This window comes from Syngnathus typhle, linkage group LG2, assembly GCF_033458585.1.
Source record: "Syngnathus typhle isolate RoL2023-S1 ecotype Sweden linkage group LG2, RoL_Styp_1.0, whole genome shotgun sequence".
NCBI classification, from domain to species: domain Eukaryota; kingdom Metazoa; phylum Chordata; class Actinopteri; order Syngnathiformes; family Syngnathidae; genus Syngnathus; species Syngnathus typhle.
This window is the reverse complement of record NC_083739.1, coordinates 11,213,585-11,229,880: the sequence shown is the minus strand read 5'-3', so window position 1 is coordinate 11,229,880 and position 16,296 is coordinate 11,213,585. Positions and strand designations below refer to the sequence as shown.

At 43.4% G+C, this 16,296-nt stretch overlaps 3 protein-coding genes and 1 long non-coding RNA gene across 10 annotated transcripts; 2 read left to right on the top strand and 2 right to left on the bottom strand.

Moving 5' to 3' along the window:
• Positions 1-117: 117 nt before the first annotated feature.
• On the bottom strand, positions 118-2,746 carry lipt1 (lipoyltransferase 1). Its single transcript, XM_061300121.1, has 4 exons — positions 2,623-2,746; positions 1,433-1,977; positions 1,122-1,343; positions 118-844 (listed from the first exon to the last, which is right to left on the bottom strand). Exons 2-4 carry the CDS (start codon positions 1,953-1,955, stop codon positions 432-434), a joined length of 1,158 nt encoding a protein of 385 aa, XP_061156105.1. The 5' UTR covers positions 1,956-1,977; positions 2,623-2,746; the 3' UTR covers positions 118-431.
• A 306-nt stretch (positions 2,747-3,052) lies between these two features.
• On the top strand, positions 3,053-5,354 carry LOC133148417 (uncharacterized). 2 transcript variants are annotated; one of them, XR_009712578.1, is made up of 4 exons: positions 3,053-3,359; positions 3,568-3,699; positions 3,762-4,021; positions 4,504-5,354. It is a non-coding gene; the product is annotated as an uncharacterized LOC133148417 (long non-coding RNA). The 2 variants fall into 2 exon arrangements; XR_009712572.1 differs by having other exon boundaries at positions 3,055-3,319.
• Positions 5,355-5,720: 366 nt separating this feature from the next.
• On the top strand, positions 5,721-10,857 carry si:dkey-190l8.2. Of its 6 annotated transcripts, none has more exons than XM_061271457.1 (11): positions 5,721-6,085; positions 6,682-6,775; positions 7,334-7,375; positions 7,770-7,938; positions 8,052-8,154; positions 8,225-8,346; positions 8,509-8,720; positions 8,900-9,008; positions 9,082-9,312; positions 9,584-9,628; positions 9,823-10,584. In XM_061271457.1, the coding sequence occupies exons 1-11, from the start codon at positions 5,852-5,854 to the stop codon at positions 9,863-9,865; spliced, it is 1,404 nt and encodes a 467-aa protein (XP_061127441.1). In that variant the 5' UTR covers positions 5,721-5,851; the 3' UTR covers positions 9,866-10,584. The 6 variants fall into 6 exon arrangements, with proteins under 6 accessions (XP_061127441.1, XP_061127459.1, XP_061127470.1 ...); XM_061271475.1 differs by having other exon boundaries at positions 7,221-7,375; XM_061271455.1 differs by having other exon boundaries at positions 5,722-6,085; positions 6,678-6,775; positions 7,221-7,375.
• Positions 10,166-14,885, bottom strand: sh3yl1 (SH3 and SYLF domain containing 1). Its single transcript, XM_061271488.1, has 11 exons — positions 14,778-14,885; positions 13,574-13,684; positions 12,988-13,101; positions 12,462-12,526; positions 12,239-12,351; positions 11,901-12,029; positions 11,673-11,817; positions 11,384-11,465; positions 11,190-11,249; positions 11,069-11,101; positions 10,166-10,726 (listed from the first exon to the last, which is right to left on the bottom strand). Coding segments are annotated over exons 1-11 (1,038 nt in total). The 5' UTR covers positions 14,779-14,885; the 3' UTR covers positions 10,166-10,541.
• Between the last annotated feature and the right edge of the window lie 1,411 nt (positions 14,886-16,296).

The following is a 16,296-nucleotide window of genomic DNA, read 5'->3' as shown; positions in this document are numbered from 1 at the left end:
GAGACTTTCGGCATGTGATTCTGATGCGCATGGGCGCCTGCGTTGAATGTCACGTCATGGCTTCACTTGTCACAATTTGGGCGCAAACAAGTCATTATATATAAAAAAAAGTACAAGTGGTGTTTTAAAACCTTTATTGAGCGAAGGCCCATACATTGTACTATACGTATATCCAAAAGTATTTGCTTACCAGCCTCAACTCACGACTTGTGATTCTAAATATACGATAAGCGAGAGCAAAAGAAAATATAGCTCTAAAATTACAGGAGAAACGTGCATAATGTTAATAAATAAATAAATATATTTTAACACGGGACGATCTTCTTTTTAAACAAGTTTCCCCTGGCAGTATTTTAAGACAATGGTTGGCATCTTTTACTTAATTCTACTTTATTTATCGTGTTGTAGATATGATTGCAAGTCAGTGTTCATTAACCCATGACCGCCAATATGGCATCACAAAGTCTGTGCAGTCTCTTCTGCTTCTCTCCATTCTCGCAATGCAACAGCATCGCAAAAGCTGTAGCAGTGCGTTGTGGACAAAATCGCTCTCCCTCCAGTACGTCGCTCAGCTCACTGCTCAAGTGGTGCGGAAGCCAGTCTGGTGGAACGTCCAACCGACAGTTCTCAATCACACCATGCTTGACTTCTAAAGACAGTTCAACTGTGCGGCCAGCTGATGAAAGATCGTCAGTGATTTTCAGACGGGTTTGGATGCTGAACTTGGGTGTCTTTCCAAAGATCCAGTCCCATCCTCGCAGCTCTGCGGACGTGCTATCGAGACCAGGAAACGCAGAGTCATCGGCGGGATTCACCAAATTCATTACGGCGCTGCCGCCAAACTCTGAGGAGGCGTGCAAGATGGAAGAAAGAGTACAACAGAGATGAAGCACCACATTGATCCAAACTGACATTCAAAGAGAATAATACAGTGGAATAGATTATGGTTATGCGCCCCACTTGCAGGGTAGACTGAAATGCAACACCTGCAAAGGAGGGGGATTACTGTAATTTTATATTCATTTATTTTAATTATGTAAGTAAAAAAAAAAAAAAAACTCTTTGGTCCATGAATATTTCAGGTTGTCTTGAAACAAAGACGAACCAAGTTTCTACTGTACCTGAACTGTATTGATGTGCCAACGCGTCAAGTAGTGCCTCCCATGTGATTGTGGGGTCATGGTCCACCAGGTTGGCCACAGGAGAGGGCACGCTGGGTGTGGCATTGCTGTGGACACCCTTGCAAGAGGAGCGCAACACAGGGGAGAGAGCGTCGTGGTCAGCCGAGTGGAGCAGGGTGCAATGATGATACGACGACTTCCTGCTGATTCTCGAGGCACTTCCTACGGTCAACAACAGTATGCTAGTGAGGCTAAATAAAAATACTTCACTAATTCCCACGGGACGTTTCCAACTTGGAAACTTTAGATACCTGTGATTTTGTAGTGTCCTTTCAAGAAAATGTCAAACCTCTCGGTTGCTGCAACCTCCAATTCGGGCCGGAGCTGTTTAAGGGCCTCAGTGATGACCTTCAGGTTCCTCTGGCGGTCGTACCCCTTCTTTGAAGCAAAGAAGGTCAAGTTCAGGTTCCCTAGATCATGGAAGACTGTGCCTCCACCACTTCGCCTGCGGGCTAGAGATATCCCCAATCGCCTAATAAGCGACAAGTTGCACTCCTTCCATGGATTCTGGTGTCGCCCAATGACTACAGCTGGCATGTTGCGCCACAGCAACAGAATGTTGCGATCCTGCAGGTCCACATTGGCTTCGATCCAGTCCTCCAAAGAAAGGTTCTCATACACGTTGGTGGACTGGGAATACAGAACAAGGCCCCCCTTGCTGTCAGTCAATAGAGTGCTACAGGTGCGAGTCACCCCAGGGACAATACAAGTGCATGTTCTTAAGGAGCCTCTGAAGTAAGGCAATGTCCTTCTGATGTGCAACAACATCCCCATCAGCTCCACATGACGTTGCACTCTGAAACAGTCAGGAATGATAATACAGGTGAGCCATTTGATATGTAGTGGTTCACATTGCCGACTTGTCCATTTGACATGGGCTATTCCCATTCAATAAGATACTCAGTCACCCTGTGACCGATAAGCAAAGTAGTAATTTATTCATTATTTTGGATGTCTGCGTATGACAAAACAATGTTTTATTTGCAAAATTCCACATGGAAGTTTACTAAAACTTTCAGAAACTCTTTTAAGTAGTTTGCTCTTTTGCAACACTAGGCTAGCGTGCAGTCTGCCTAACATCAAAAGACCGTGTTAACACTTGACAGATTGTGATTGTCTCATGATGCTCTGCCTTTGGTTTAATAAGAATGCTACCACTGGAATCCTGGTGTGCAGATTCCTTACATATTATACGCATAATATCATTTCTTTCAATGCGTGGATGTATAATGGGTAATGTTATGAAATTAATGGCTTGCAAAATCTCATTTTTCTGTGCTGCTACATGCCGTACTTGCCGAGTGCTACCTTACTAGCCTAATATTAGCATCGCAGCACTGTGAAATAAAACATATATTGTTACGAGTTTATTCCCTATAAACAGCAAATTTAAACTTCTTCACAGGCTATTTAATAGAACCAAACAGAGATTCTTACGTACCTAGGCGTAGATGTCGTTGTCCTCAGAAGTTGTTTGCGTACCGGTGAGTTTTGACCGTCACCGTAAAGTTTCCGTGTAGAAACAACAACTGGTTAACGATAATTTCCGAGCAAAGCGGGTTTACTTTTATACACCCGTATCTTAAAATATCGAAAACCAAAAACATTATAGTATGCAATATGAAATTCCTAAAGGAGTAATTTAGTGTTGTGTAAAAAACGTTAGTCATAAGCAGAGAGAGAGAGAGAGAGAGAGAGAGAGAGAAAGAGAGAGAGAGAGAGAAAGAGAGAGAGAGAGAAAGAGAGAGAGAAGAGAGAGAGAGAGAGAGAGAGAGAGAGAGAGAGAGAGAGAGAGAGAGAGAGAGAGAGAGAGAGAGAGAGAGAGAGAGAGAGAGAGAGAGAGAGAGAGAGAGAGAGAGAGAGAGAGAGAGAGAGAATTTCTTGACCCTATCAGCCAAAGTTTGGAAGATAATTAACTAAATGCTGACAACAGGCTTCCTAACAGTGACTGCAATAGATCAGAGGTCAGAACAAGAACCTGAAGACAACCTGGAGAGATAAAAAATCTAATCGCGTGATAATTCGAGGAGGTCCATATTGTGTCTCCAACAATCACTCAAAAAAAAAAATACAAAGATTCTCTTGGTACAGGTGCACTCGGCAGGACTACTTGGGGTCATGGTCCTCCATGTTCGGCTGTGAGTACACAAGGAAACCCTTCAAGATTGTTTGTTATTAGTAAGTGTCTCAAGTTGTAACAGTTGTGTTTGTGAAACTTCACTTGATTGGCAGCAAGCATACAGGAGTTTGTTAAAACAAAAATACGATGGTTTGAAACTAAATTTGCTCTTGCAAACAAATTTCAGATTCTCAAAGGGGAGGACATTTAAACATTATCAGATTATTTTCAACGAAGAGTGCTAAAATGATAAATGTTCTGTTACAGAGATCATCTCCATAAATTCCTATTGACTCAGTGACAAGTTTTGTGTTTATTTTGTAAAACAAACATGGAGAAGCTCCCGCAGAAAGAACATATGTATTTTGGATGAGCTGAGAAGGATGTCAAAAGTTGAAGGTAAGCGAGAGAAAAACAAAACATTTGTACATTCCTTGTTTAATCCTGCATTTATTTCAAAGCTAACAGAGCCTCAGCTTCAGGCTACTAATAAAGTTGGAGTCCCGGCTCCAAAGGTCCTCAGTCGATGAAAGCACAAACAATAACTTGGCCACAAAGACGAGCGATGGGAAGCGAGCAGAAAACTTCCAAGGAAGTCTATTTTGCCATACTGCCAGATAAATATGAACCTTTGATCGAGGATGAAGGAAGCCAGGAGACGCCAGAAGAAAGGTTGAGAAGGAAGGAGAAGAGGAAGAGGAGAAGGAAGAAGTACATTAAGGTAAGAGAAAGATCTACTTTTCATCTGGTTATGAAGTACTGCTGTAAACAATCAATTTCTACTGTCAAATATATTCAATCACTATTTTAATAACTTGGATCAACAACAAAAACGAAATCTGCCTACAAAATAATTGACCTCTTTTATTAACGTCCGTTGTGGATGTACCAAGAAGATGAAAAAACAACAACAGGTCATAGGTCACAGACAGATGAGGAGAGAACACGTAATGGCATTCCTTTAATACTGAGTCATTTAGTAAGATAAAATATAAGCTTGAATTTAACTTAAATTAAATCGGTGGTATTGAACATCACTAGTAATGAAACAAAATAACACATGAATCTAGGAACTAACTTTGAGGGTTTATTGGTTTTAACAAACATTTTCAAAACGACAATCGAGTGCAGCTTTGTACTTGAAAACGCATTTCACAATTGACTTTAGTCTCAGCACCCGGCCGGGTACGCTCTGCTCAACAGAATGTCAAGAAGGCGTGCAGCTTCAGCTGGCGCTGCCTGGTGTATGGCCTGCAGAGCCTAGCCGCCTCGTTCTCCACGCCGCTGTCAGTTGCCGTCGTGGTGATGGAGCATCGAACGAGAAGTGACCAGTGAATGGAGCCTCACTTCCATTCTTCCGGTCAAATGTTTGGAATGTAAAATCCTACATCACTGCAATCTTGTTGTTGTTGTTGTTTTGTGAGTGTAAAGAGATTGATAGATGTTGTTTTACACGATATTTGTTCCTGGATTGTATCAAATAAAATGTGTGTGTAAACCTTTAACTAATTGACCAATCAGTAGGCTAGAGCAGATCAAGCAAATACTTTTAAAGAACCTGTAAAGTGAATTCCAAGATGAAGTCTGAGAAGGTGAAAAGACCGAGAACTAGTCATTCTTGGAGCTATAACGTTAAACTGTTTGTCATCATTGTAGTTTTCCAGGGCACATTTCTACCATGACAGCGTGCACGTAGCTAGTGTTGTGAATTTTTATTCTGGTATTATGCAATGTATATCTCACTAGTAAGTGTGACCGGGTCATGTTCGAGTCAGGTTCGTGCGGGACTGTTTGGGGCTTGGTCCAGGAATGTAGGCTCAATAGCACCAGACACATCTGGTTTCCATTAACAACTGCTAAGATATGCACCGTGTAGAGTTAGGGAGGCTGACTGAGTTAGGGGGGTCATAGATCATCCAAAAGCCCCGTGTGCACGCACCTGAGTGAAAGGAAGTACAGGTTTTAGGGCGAGAGTAGACAAGGGACTCGACATCTTGGCAAGGACGCGAGACACTTCTCTCTGACATTGGTTGAATAAAATCTTTCCCCAATGAGCCGTGTGTGACTGAAGTTTTCCTTCCCCAAGCCAGCCACTTTTTCACCGTTTGTTTAGAAGACCAGCTGACCGTCAAAGAGAATTCACCACACTAGATAGATACGGTCACATCCTGAACCATCGTCGCTCACCAGACTGATTCTCGTCCTCTGTCTTACGCCTCTGTCCGTCCGTCCGGGCTGGATGGACTGAAAATTCATCCCTGCTTAACTTCATTATTTGAGGAGAAAAAAAAGGGAGATATTGTGTGACTGGACAAGCAGTACATGGATACTTCATGATGAGCATAAATTGCCCTTCCCCAGAATCTAGGGTTAAGATTATTTTCCTTTTCTCCTATGTTGTGGCTCATCTAGCCCCCTCCACTGCGTCTTTATGAGGCGAAGAAGGGGGAGTCAAGACAAGCTTGAAGTTTAAAAAGTAACATTGTCCAAAGTCCTAACAGCAGACCTTTGGCTCGAAAAGTCAACATGGCGCCGGGTTGTTGAAATCCACATGTCTATCCACATGTCTCCGCTTCAGCTGTCCGTCTTCTGGCGTTTGTCGCTTGCCTTCTTCTTCAACGCATTCCTCTTCTTCCTCGACATTTTCATTGCCACTTTGGATGGGGAGAACTGTCAGCATAGCAATGGCACAAGCGACTCTGGAACCAACCCGCAAAACCAATCAGAACGCAAGGAACCTTTGGAAGAGGAATTTGTTTGGATGACTAAAATCTACAGGCGAGACGTGAGTGAATCATTAAATATAAGAATAATAATGAATATCTAAAATATCTCACATTGTTACCTAACTCTTTGCGTGACATGTGGGAGGAACTTCCAGAAGAGCAAAATCTGAGTTTTATTTAGATGGAGACTGTTGGCGTGTCTTAACTTTCTATAACAGTTACAGACTTCAACAATGTGGGAACGCTAGTTGTTGCTACTTTTAAGAGAAAACATCTCAATCTCGCTTCCTGCTTATCGAGCGGGGTGGGAGCATGACATAAAAAAAAAGGCCAGTGACAAGGTCCAACAACATTCTGAAATCTGTCACTTTAGATATGAGAAATCTGGAAAAACTATGAGGCGTATCAAGTCGTAAAGTCAGTGGCATTTTGATAAACATTGACTCTCACGCTCGTCAATGTTCCTCATTCTGTCATTCCTGGCTCAAGAAACGAAAAGAATTTACAAAACGTGAGACAAAATTAAAGCTAACTATAATGACAAATCCCAAACTTCAATCATATCTGAGGGTTGATGTTTGAGTGTGTCCGCTGCATGCCCTCCATATAGCAAGCAAAGAGTCACCGACCGTCTGTTTTTGAATGCGTCAGTCAGTGTGTGGCCAGACCCCATGGTTGTCCTACGGCCGAATCGTCTTCATGGTGGGTATGCTGCTTGGATCGCTGGTGGGCGGAGCACTGTCTGACAGGTACAATTCTCACCAGATGTGGCGAAAAGAAGAAGGATTAAAAGGGCACAGTCACTTAGTATCTCAAGGCACTACTTAACAGATATCTGTTTACAAATTTAGAGAGTAAATGTCAAAAGTTGTCAGTAAAATACAAAATGTTATTTTCTTTACTTTTCTGACCTGTCACAGACCACACCAGTTATCTGCACTGTCAATTTAAAACAAAAGGGATGGATGTTTTTGAATTGGATATAATCGATTGAACGCCAAAATATCAATTTAGAAAAAGAATTGTTTGTTGCAAGCAGCCCTATGTAGTACTTTATAAAAACGTAGAACGTATACTCTCCACATCATCAGCGTGGAAAATGCAGGTGCAAAACACTGTTGTGTTTCTTACTTTGCTGCACACGTGTGATTTTTTTCGTTTTGTAACATGGTCTTTTTGTCTTTGCGTGTTCAGGTACGGGAAGCGTCCAGTGTTGCTGTTTTTCGTGTGTGTGCAGCCTCTGTGTGGCCTTTTGCCAGCTGTTTTCCCTCAGCCAACCCTGTTCCTCGCTGTTCGTTGCTTGACAGGCGTGTGCTGCTGCTGTATCAACAATTGCTCCGTCTCTCTGGGTAAATAAAAACAAACAAACAAACACACGGAAAACACAAGCAAACTAGTAGAACGTCAAATACTTGTTGCAGCTCAGCGTCACAAAGACCTACAGTGTTGCTTTTTAAACAGATGTTTTTATTCTTCAAGCTCACTGACCTCCCCTCCACACAAGTGCTTCAACTGCTGAGGCCAACATGAAGATACAGTAGTATAGTAGCCATAAGTGTTCAAGGCAAATCTAGTAACAGGAGAATGTCTGGCCAAGCCTAGGGGCTTACATTTTACATGAATGTAAGCCACAAGCTATTGTGAGGGCCGTCTAACTCAGCATGACAGCAAGTGTTGCTAAATGATCATATCAAACGCTCTCGGCTTTTGACAAAACCAAAATCCTCTGTTTGGGCATTGCAGCTGTGGAGTGGACCGCCCCCTCCGCCCGCCTCTGGTCGCCCGTCTTTTTGGGCTTCTGCTTCAGTCTCGGGACAATGGCCGGAGCTCTGTTGGCCTGGCTTAGTCCCACTTGGATACAGCTTCACCTGTCTCTCTCGCTGCCCCATTTCATCTGCCTGCCGCTCTTCCGGTCTGTCCTCGCCTGCCCGTGTGTCTGTCTTCACTGTCCATTCACCTACAGTGTCCAGTGTCTGGATAATAATTCGCTCTACTCAGGGGTACCTGTGTTTATCTACTACACAGTTCACTTCCGGAGTCCCCGCGCTGGTTGGTGCTAATGGGGAGGACGGATGTTCTGTACCGCTACTGTCGTGGAAGTGCTGCCAACAAGCAGTGTGTGGACATGGTACACACAGACATAAACACAAACATGACATCCTTCTATCTGAATAATCTACTCGTCTGTGTATACTTAGATTCTGGGCGTAGACTTGCTTGAGAAGCAGAGCGCCGCTCAGACAGCCCAATCTCCAAGTGACCTCCTGCCCTTCAAACATCCAACTGTCTTGCTGCGTCTGTCAATCATGGGCTATCTAGGGTAACGCATTGTTGTTATGAACTTTCAACAACGCTATAACCGTACAATACCGCAAGATGGTGCCAAAGTCCTAGTTAATAAACCTCAGCACTGCAAAATTTGTGAATAACTTCCACAAGCCATCTCTCACCCAATTCAATTTCGTTTTTTTGTGCCGCTCAGCGCTGCGACTGCGCTGACTTACTATGGCATCTGTATGAACATTGGCTCCTTCGGCGTGAACATCTACTCGGCCCAGTTCTTCTCGGGACTTTCAGAGGCTCCCTCTCTGCTCATCCCGCTGGTTCGCCTAGATCGGCGTCCCTTCAGCATGTTGACTCTGTGCCTGAGCGGAAGTGCCTGCTTAGTGTCTTTGCTGCTGTCCAGATACCAATGTAAGAGTTCAACAAAATAACAGTGTTTTCAAACTTTAGCGAGCAAAACTAAATGAAAGAAAACAGATAATCTCTCACAACAGGCAAATGTGCCAAGGCACGGTTGTTGGGAATCACTGCATTATGTTTGATCACATGCATCATTTTTGCTCAATAATGGGATCATGTCTGTTCTGCAGGTGACGCAATGCTCGTGATGAGTTTGGCACTGCTGGGCAAATTCAGCATTCTAGCCACAATCTTCATTTTGTCTCTGTACAGCATTGAGCTGTTTCCCACAGTGGTCAGGTGACACTGGGCGACTGACTGATGGCAAATTCATCATCCTCTGAAGCTTAATTGTCTTGTGTTCTACTCGCAGGCAGCGTTGCATGGCGGTGGTTGATTTGTGTTACCGCCTCGGCTGTCTGTTTAGCACTCTGTTCCCACCCAACCCCGAAGGAGCCATCCCACTGGCCGCCATGCTCATCTACAGCAGCGGGCCTATCATAGGCTGCGGATTGTGTCTACTGCTTCCCGAGACTAGCGGCACCCTGCTCCCTGACTCTCTGGACGACTGTCTCAGGCCAACTCAACACTCCCATGAATCAAGGTGAGCACACAAGTGCCAATTGGAGCCGTGACAAGCATAAGGTCATCGACACCGCTGGCAAAAGAGGCACAGCAGAGCAGAGCTGGCCTCAGGCACAAGCCAACTAGGCACACGGCCGCTAGGGGGCATCGCAAGCGCAATTAACACAGCCAATTATTAGGCAGCATGTCATACATTCAGTGCTCCTTGACCCCACGTTTGCCTTCACTCGAGCTTCTTTCCTGTCATACAGAATTCACTCGTTAAGATCATCTTGTCCGTTTCTTATCAGGGGAAAAGTTACTGCTTTTGGGAAGAAGTTAGAGCAGTTGGAAAAGTAAGTATAGAGAGGTTTTTGTAAATTAGATCTATATGCCGCACGACAGCGGGGACGCGCTTTGAACGGTGGAATAATCGATTTAAAAAATATATTTAAAAAATAATCAATATTTGATTGAGTGGGACTGAAAAAAAAATCTAAAGCATTTAAAGAGTTGTAGTAAAATCAAGTCTCATCTCCTGTCTTTTCAGGAAGCTGCAAACCCAGATGGCTGTCGTTGGCGCAACAGAGTGAAGGCAAACGCACAACATCTCTCAGGCAGCGTGAAACAGCTGTGTTTCCTTTTTCATGAGCCGCTTTTATTTTTATCTGTACTGTGCCAATTTGTCACGCAACATTATTTTATTTGGTTATGAACCAACTCACATGGCTGGTGAATAGTCGTATTTGTCACAGAGTTAAAGGGATACAAATCATTCAAGATTTCAAGTGGAACAGGCAGTTTGCTCCACTGCTGTGAAACTTGCACAAGCACACTTTCACCTTTCTTATATTGAGCAAGTAAGCTCTTAACATGAATCACTTAGAAAAAGCTTCTTCAATACAAAATTGATTTTATTTTAAAGATGCTAAGAAAAAAATTAAAAGCAGCTGAAGCGAAATAATTTGGGATTAACGAATAGCTGGTCAATCGACCAGTGAAGAAGTTATGTACAAGTATGCCAAACGGTTTGAGCATTAGTTCCAAATCCATGTATCAGCACGCTTAGTCTTTACACAAAAGACAATGTTGTAATCAATACTAGTAAGAGAGTCATTCTACTAGTGGGATGAACTGCGAGAAAAATGAGTGTAACGGTACAGCGGACTGTTAAGAACATATACGTAAATGTTCAAACAGCTTGCTGTAGTTCCTGAGCCAACATGCAGCTACTTTCCTCCAGTAACCCTGGTAACCAAGTGGCAGCGGTCAATAAGTCACATAGTTTGCAGGAAAGATGCCCTTTCGACCACCCAATTGCCCCTCCCACCAGTCGTACTGGTTCTCGGTCTTGGTGATGATGGTGATGCGGTCGCCAGGATTGAAGCTCAGGTCACCGGGCTCTTGGCCAGCATATGCGTGGACTGCAGTGACCACCAGGGGTTCACTGGCTCCTTATGGATAGAATGTTTGTATTATTATCATCATCATAATAAATGTCAGGATACTTCCAGGTCGACTGACACAATGTATCGTTTGGGGTTGGGCAGCCAAATAAAAGTTTAGTTTTTTTTTTTTTTTCAAACGGTTGTACAGAGACTTCTTTAGTTAATAGCCTTTCACTCTTTTTCTTCATTCTCTGGCTGTCAAAGAGACAGATGAGTTTGTTTATTAGCAGTGCAATCAGAGAAAGCCTTTTGCTGCCTGGAAAACCATGTTGAAAAGTTGCATTTATTAACATTTATGTTTGATGTTTCGATGATTTGTAACATGCATCACAATTCTATGTGTCTTACCCAAGTTTGGAGCTTTTCTGGAGGGAATCTCACCTGAAACAGAAAGCCCACAGTTATTCATTACATGCTAAATCCACTAGGGGGTGCAGCAGCCTGAGGAAGCACTTGAAGACCAACTTACTTGACGTGTCAGATTTATAGATGGAGATACTTGGGTAGAGTGACCTTTGTCCTACTGCACCTGCACACATACAGTTGCCATGGTTAGAGTGATGACCAACTGGAGACCTTCAGACCTGCTTCTGCATGGATGACATTTATTCGATGGACATTCATTTGAGTACTAGTGCAGGACTTGAAATGCCGTCATTTTACCAGGAACATTAGGAGGCTGGGAGGTGTTGACTACTCGTGAAGGAGTAGGAGCTGGAGGTCTGGCTGGAGGAGGACGTGATGACTGCAAAGAGACGGTCGTGGAAACACTGTTAATGCTCAACAGAAAAAGGCTGTAGCCTTTGACGAGCCCAGCTCCACATTTGGAATCAAGAGACCTTCTTAAGTACAAACAAGTTTGCCTTGCCATCATTATTGACATGACAATCAATACTTTTGACTTCACCCTCATACCAGTCACACCACTGTGACAGGTATAAAACAAATTTACCTTTGTGGTCACTTTATTGCTACTCTGGTCTGTAACACTGGCCTCCGCGTAGGCATTCAGCATACTGTAAAGATGGTCACACTCCCGTGGTGGGTCCACAGCTCCATTCAAAATGGCAGATGCTCGTATTTCCCGAGAGTAGAACCTGCAAGCTCAAACCAACAGCTGTATTGGAATTCAGAATGAAAACAAACAAACAAAAAGGTCCTGGCTGTCAAGCTGTCCCACTTGCGGTTGGTCTCTTTGCGTTCAATCAGGTACGACCCCTCAAGTGACAAGCCGGCAAATAACCCTCTGGACTTGCAGTAGGTGTAGACGGCGGCCGTATTGCGAAGAGTAACATCGGCCTCCATGTTCCTGAAGGGATGAGAATTGTCAAATTCTTCCTTTAAAGGGTCCACAGTCCCAAAAAGCACGGGAACATGCATTTTTTATTGTTTGGGAGCACCTGATGCTCATGAGAAGACAAGGGCCTGCTGCCCACAGGAGACCATCTGATGTCATTTGCATGAAACGGAGCAAAAAAACCAACACTGACCAAACTTCTCCATTCCAATACAACCAACCTGCCCATTGGACCCACAGCGACCGTAAAGTTCCCCCCCAGGGTCAAGTTCCCCCCTTTTGTAAATGCGTCAATGGCCCGCCGATGGTTTAGGACGATCACCAGGTCTGAAACCTAAAAAAGATGGAGGCGGTGAATGGTTTGTCAAAGCGGCCATTGAACAAGCGTCAAAACCACTCCTCGCTGGCGCAAGACATTTTTAAAATGCCATTGAAATGACTCACCTCCACACCAATTTCAAAGCCGCCGCCCAGGCCGGCGATGCCAATGGCAGAAGGGGCCGACCAGCCTGTGCACACAAATGCAAAGGTGTCACTTCACTCAGGCATGTTTGTTTCTGTAAAGATGACAATTGTTTTCCTTTTGAATTTTTTTCTGTGACCATTGCAACTTAAATCAACTCTCAATTTCTGTTGCAACGTGCTCTGCACATAGCATTATGCTTGTAATACACTTATGAGGAGGATCTCGGAAGAGATTCCTATAACCCAAAAGTTTGAGGAAAAAGCCAGGAAAACGTATGCAAGGGTACTCTTATTATCAAATGTTTTTCACAACATGGTGTTTTTATATTATTCCCATTAACCAATCATGGGAGAAAAAAAAAGCATTATAAAGATACTTTATAAAATTAGCCCCTTCCTGATATTAACATCTAATTAATTATTTGGACAAAATGAGTCAATTGACAGTCAGGCGGGAGAAAAATAAGAAAAGCCTCGCATTGAACAACCTAACCCCTTAACTCACGTCTGTCACCCAGCCTGGCGATGACAATGCCGCTGCCTCCTCTTGCCGTGATCACGAATCCCGCCTTCACCACGGAGATGATGGCGAGCCCCTCAGCAGATGCAATCACATTTGCTGCACGCACGACAAGGCAAACAGCATAAGCACACTTTGTTTTGCACAAATACCCCCCCCCCAGACTTGAACCACATTAAATAATGTCATTTTTCAACAAAAGGATGGAAATTAAAACCTGTTTATTCCCACTTTAATTCATTGAATAAGCAACAAAATAGTCACAGCCTATCATATGGACAGTCAATCACAGGACACATACAACCCCTCACACTCACACCAAGACAATTTAGTCTTCAATTAACCTATTTTTTGGGAGAGTGGAGGGGGGGGGGGGGTAAATGTGGAAGCCCAAGTACCCAAAGAAAACCCACACAAGTATGGAGAACGTCAACTTCACACAAGAATTTAAGAGCCCAGACTAAAAACCACATCCTCTAAATCAGGGGTGGATGTACCGCACTTCCACTGCACCTTCATAATGATACACAATAAGTCTAAGAGAACTGAATGAGTATTGGGAAAGCCCTACCTGGGATGAGTTTGTCCAGCCCATTGCCTGAGGAGATTTCGGTGAATCCTCTGAGGATCTTAGAGACTTTCTTGACCTCAGACGCCAAGTCAGATGGAAGTAAGCTGTTCACTGCACACAGTGGCATAGCTGTTATGACTTACAAATAAAGCGCAAGGTTAGATGCCATGTTGGCTTTTACTAAAGTCATTCACACTGAAGTCAAGAGAAAACTTTGGAAGGAAAAGACAATTACAGTCACTGACATTTCAGCTGCAATTTGTATGACTTTTCAGATTGAGAAGACCTTGAAAAAACCAGAGGAATGTGCCGATTCTGCGGAGGCAGGTGGAACGTTGGCAGACTGGCCAGGCAGGGCGGACAGTTTTGTCACAATTCTAACAGGAGCGCGTCAATGCAAGTGTACTTCCAGTCCCATGTGACAATTTCTGTCCGTGCGTCAGTTCTAGTGTTTCCATCCACGTCTGGATCAAGCATTGGAGGTTACTGTGTTGTGTGACTATTTAAAGTCATGTAAACAAAGTTCATTCTAGAGTAGGGGTGTCAAACAAAAGTTTGTCATGGACCACAAAATGCTTTTAGTTTCATTCAGAAGGCAAACTGTTACAATTACAAAACTTGTAATCGCCCCCATTATATTCTTTATGTTCCTGAGGCCAGGAAACTATTGCACGTTTATAATAATAGAAGACAGCACCACCGTGTGGCCGATGTGCTTCTTGGTTCCGAAGTGATCAAAGGACTAAATAACCAAACCAAAGCGTCCCTCATTTAAAAAACAATGACAGTAAAGCTCGAGTAACAGGTTACTTAAATGAGTAACCGGTTAATTAATGCCCAATTACTACACTGACAACTAACATTCAAATAAAACATCACTCTTAGAAGGAGGCTTAGTGCACACAAAATAGAAAGGAAGTGAAAAAGTTGGAATGGCCAAGGTACTTCTTTGATTCCACCTTAACAAACGCGAGCACTTTCAGATTGTTTTGTTTTTTTTGTCCTCCATGAAAGCAAACTAATTATCGTACACTCCCTAGAAGTCAGGCGCTGATGAATTTGGCAAGTTGAGCAATTTATAAAATGATCCTCGGCAGCACTATGTCTACACTTGCCAAGTGGTTACTGTCAAACGCACATAAAAATACTTGACGTACTCACGAAAATCTATCTGTTCCGCAAGAGGAATTTCTGAAAAACTTACTTTTCAAAAGCAGCGTCTCGTCAGATTGTTCACCTGTGACAAACTTCCCTTCACTTCCGCTTCACTTGTCGCGTCGTCTCGCCAGCCAATCACGAGTGAGCTTGAGTGTTTACGTGCCAGGTGGCCATATAATGGCGCATCCGGGTCATTCCAGAATTGGAATTTCGGCGACTCATTTTTGAAAAACAGGCCGTTTGTTCAATCACTTTTCGTTATGTTTTCAAACATATGTAATTTCATTCGTCCTCCCCAATTAATCGTACACTATTGAGTGATATTTTTATTTGTCTTATGTATTTTGCTGTGTTAAGCTCATTATTTTATTTTGCATGTCTGGGGGGCACGGTACTGGTTAGCGAGTCCGCCTCACAATGCAGAGGTAGTGGGTTCGATTCCGGTTCTAGCCCTCCAGTTATCATGATCTCTCTCTGTGCCTGTATGGGTATCTTTGGGAACTCTGGTTTCCAGCCACATTCTTTGGAAAGTGGCTGGAACATGCATGGTGCATGGTAGGCCAATTGACCACTCCAGATTGTTCGTGTGAGTGCAAATGGTTGGTCAGCTATGTTGCGCTCTGCGACTGGCTGGCGACCAGTTCAGGGTGTCCCTGCCTACTGCCCGAAGTCATCTTGGGTCCTGAGAGAAGCTTTAGAATTGTCCATTGGTTTGAATGGTTGTTAGTAACGAAACAAACGAAAAATCGAAAATACTCCAAAATGGATGGGTATGAACTCCCCCAAAGCAGTACTAGTCAGCGGAAGGTAACATGAGACTGTGAGTTAACTCGGAAGTGACCTGCCTACTATTAATGACCAAAGGTTGACAAAATTATGAGTTACTTGTTCTTAAGGGCAGTTTTATAACATTAGTAAAATCAAGTTGTTCACAGAACTCTCATCCAGAAGTGAAAGAAAACATTAGGCTACATAGTCATATTGCTCGTCTTCCTACTAAGTGTGCTGAATTGCTTACACGTGAGGAAGAAGAGCCTGTTTTACATCAATCTTAAAAAGCCTATAAAGGACATGAAAGAAATGCTCAAATGGCTTGCATGTCTATACAGTCCAGCTTGTTTTGAATCCTCTTGAAATGACAGTTCCAAACTGCAGAGGCCAGGGGAGATGACACAAAGCCATAACATGGTTTTGTTAAATGTCAAGCTACTTGGCAGATGCTAGTCAGATTTGTCTTTGAAAGCGTTAGTCACGCTGATTACTTTTGAGAAAGAGCAGAAGATTCTCAATTGTCTTGAAATGGAACCAGCCTGGAAAACATGCCTCAGGAGCAAACCAGTCGCATCTGTCCGGATGGACACTTGGCATGTGTCGGGCAGCATGACAAACAAATTACCCTAAGCACACTCGCCTCTTCAGTGGTTAACAGTTGTTTTTCTTTAATCCTACTACCACATAAAAGAAAATGGGCTACTCTCTACCGCCGTCATGATCAACATCGATGACGTCAGTACGAAAAATAGAGTTTGTCGTACCCAAAATCCAAACACAGTCCCGAGAAAGAT

Excerpts from the sequence above, each read along its gene's own strand:
- lipt1 (XM_061300121.1), bottom strand. The coding sequence starts at position 1,955 with ATGGGGATGTTGTTGCACATCAGAAGGACATTGCCTTACTTCAGAGGC. Across the intron at positions 1,344-1,432 it reads AGGACACTACAAAATCACAG|GAAGTGCCTCGAGAATCAGC; the intron begins GTATCTAAAGTT and ends TGTTGACCGTAG. Across the intron at positions 845-1,121 it reads GGCACATCAATACAGTTCAG|AGTTTGGCGGCAGCGCCGTA; the intron begins GTACAGTAGAAA and ends ACGCCTCCTCAG.
- si:dkey-190l8.2 (XM_061271455.1), top strand. The coding sequence starts at position 5,852 with ATGTCTATCCACATGTCTCCGCTTCAGCTGTCCGTCTTCTGGCGTTTG. Across the intron at positions 7,939-8,051 it reads ATCTGCCTGCCGCTCTTCCG|TTCACTTCCGGAGTCCCCGC; the intron begins GTCTGTCCTCGC and ends TCTACTACACAG. Across the intron at positions 8,347-8,508 it reads TCAATCATGGGCTATCTAGG|CGCTGCGACTGCGCTGACTT; the intron begins GTAACGCATTGT and ends TGTGCCGCTCAG.
- sh3yl1 (XM_061271488.1), bottom strand. Across the intron at positions 13,102-13,573 it reads GCTGGACAAACTCATCCCAG|CAAATGTGATTGCATCTGCT; the intron begins GTAGGGCTTTCC and ends TCGTGCGTGCAG. Across the intron at positions 12,352-12,461 it reads GCTTTGAAATTGGTGTGGAG|GTTTCAGACCTGGTGATCGT; the intron begins GTGAGTCATTTC and ends CATCTTTTTTAG.